This window comes from Hippocampus comes, unplaced genomic scaffold (assembly GCF_001891065.2).
Source record: "Hippocampus comes isolate QL1 unplaced genomic scaffold, H_comes_QL1_v1.1 scaffold315, whole genome shotgun sequence".
NCBI classification, from domain to species: domain Eukaryota; kingdom Metazoa; phylum Chordata; class Actinopteri; order Syngnathiformes; family Syngnathidae; genus Hippocampus; species Hippocampus comes.
The window spans coordinates 48,206-50,213 of NW_017805539.1; the positions used below are offsets into that span (position 1 = coordinate 48,206).

General features: G+C 38.7%; 1 protein-coding gene across 1 annotated transcript in view; it reads right to left on the reverse strand.

The window, feature by feature from the left end:
* Nucleotides 1–433, reverse strand: part of tuft1a (tuftelin 1a) — a 20,805-nt gene extending 20,372 nt beyond the window's left edge. Inside the window, exon 1 of the mRNA XM_019878682.1 lies at nt 163–433. Within this exon, the coding sequence (XP_019734241.1) occupies nt 163–243 (81 nt within the window). The 5' untranslated portion in view covers nt 244–433. The remainder of the gene's footprint in view (nt 1–162) is intronic.
* Between the last annotated feature and the right edge of the window lie 1,575 nt (nt 434–2,008).

A 2,008-nucleotide genomic window follows, 5' to 3' on the forward strand; every position in this document is an offset into this window, starting at 1 on the left:
TATATGAAATTAAAAAATGAATAATCAAAGCCTGCAAACAAATAAAATACAAATAAAACAAACACACTTTAAATCATCTCGATCAATTATTCCCTAAACATAAGCACAAAAAAAGTTGAGGTGCACAAAGGTTAACATTTGACACCTGGTACAAAGACTTACCTGGTCATGTTGTTTTCTGATGTCCTCCACTGTGCAGAGACTTCTGGTCCCGCCATTCATCATCATCATCATATCTCTCATGTGATAATAATAAATAGACAATCTGCAATAAATAATAAATAAGAGTCCAGTAGAAGTGAGTTTCTGGAGTAGCAGCTGACTGTCCCGGTAGTGCAATGCAGGTCTGAACACTTCACACCGGCTGCTCTTGATATTTTTTTTTTCCTGTCCTGACACAAGCCTTTGTACGTCACAGCTTGGATACGCCCACTTAAGCCCAGATGACCAAATAAGGAGGTGAGGAGGCTGGAAGAGGAATGAACAGACAGGGAACGGTAAGCAGACAAATTGACCCACTGTGGCTTCAGTGCAAAGTAACATATTAGGACATCGTGGATTTTACAGTTTTTCGTTGTTGTTCTTGTTTTTGCATGACTTTATATTCATATTCAGATAATTACTTGGTTGGCGGGATACTTTGAAAAGATAACATTTGACTTTTATTGTCATTATCTTTTCAAATAACATGTCATTTTTTTGTCTATTATCATATTTTTAATCATAAAATTTGGTCTCTTTTTTTTTGTTTTACTTTCATATCATTATGGAGAAAATATTTTCGATTTAATTTATAATGACACTTATTTTGCCCATATTTAAAAAAAAAACTTTATACTTCTAAAGTTTAAATTTATGAATTGATGTTTGATTGTCCTGGCAAAAAGTCGGACGCATCTTTTGTATTGGATGGCTTGATACTGTGCAGGTGTAGCTAATGGCATGTCCCACATAAAGACTTCACCGTGTTCAAAGTTGGCACTTGCATAAAGCTAATTCAGTGCATTCCTGCTTGCGTTTGTTGATAAGTCACAGAGCACCTAGCTCTTGTTGAACTGCTTGACCCAAGGACCGCGACATTTGCCATTAAATATGTCTAGCAAAAAGTCTCGTCTGGTTTTCTGGTCCGCAGACTTTTTATCCTCGAGGCGTTTCGTTTGGATAATTCGAATTAAAAAACAAATACAGTCTAATGTAGTTAAATTTGAAACCACAGGAGACCAAACAGAACAGAATTGAATAAGCAGTCCTGGGAATTCTTTGAAGTAAGTGTTAATCCAGGTTGAGGAACAAGACAACTGAACAAACCAGAAGCGGCTTGTTGTTGTTGTTGATGTGATTCCGAGTGGTCCAGATGGACGCAGACTTCCAGTGGGATAAAGATCTTAATGACATTAGCAGAGGGAATGACGCCAAATGAAACTGAAGCGACAGCTGCACAGAGACACCTCAGTGAAACACCCCGAAAATGATGCAAACGGGAGTACTGTCATCTCTTTTCAAAGATGTGACATTTTCTCATGTCAAAGGTATGCCGGCTGCTAGCAGACTGAGATAATTAGCCAAACGAATGACATCACGAGGCAGACGGTTGCAGGAAGCGCATAGTTACCAGAAATATCTGTTTTGTTTCATGCATCCACGCCGGAGTGACTCATACTAAGAGTACCGCCGGACCTAGAACAAAACAAAAACAGAGTCGAGAAAGAGGAACGTACACACAGGGCTGACGTTTTGCAGGATGGCAAAGTGGCGAAGACGAACGACTCACCGATTTCAGTTCCATCATTCCAGCGAAATGTGAAGCCCCACCATCCACGTAATTTCGGCACTTTGTCGTGCAGTCCAAATCTTCATTCCCCTTAATTGTTGATGTGTACAGAAAGTATGGATGTGCTTAGCTAAAGGCTCCCAGTCAACTGGAGAAGAGAGTTTAAAATTCTTCTACTGGTCTATAAATTGTTGATGCGTTTAGGTCCACATAAAAAAAAAAAAAAAAAAAAAAAAA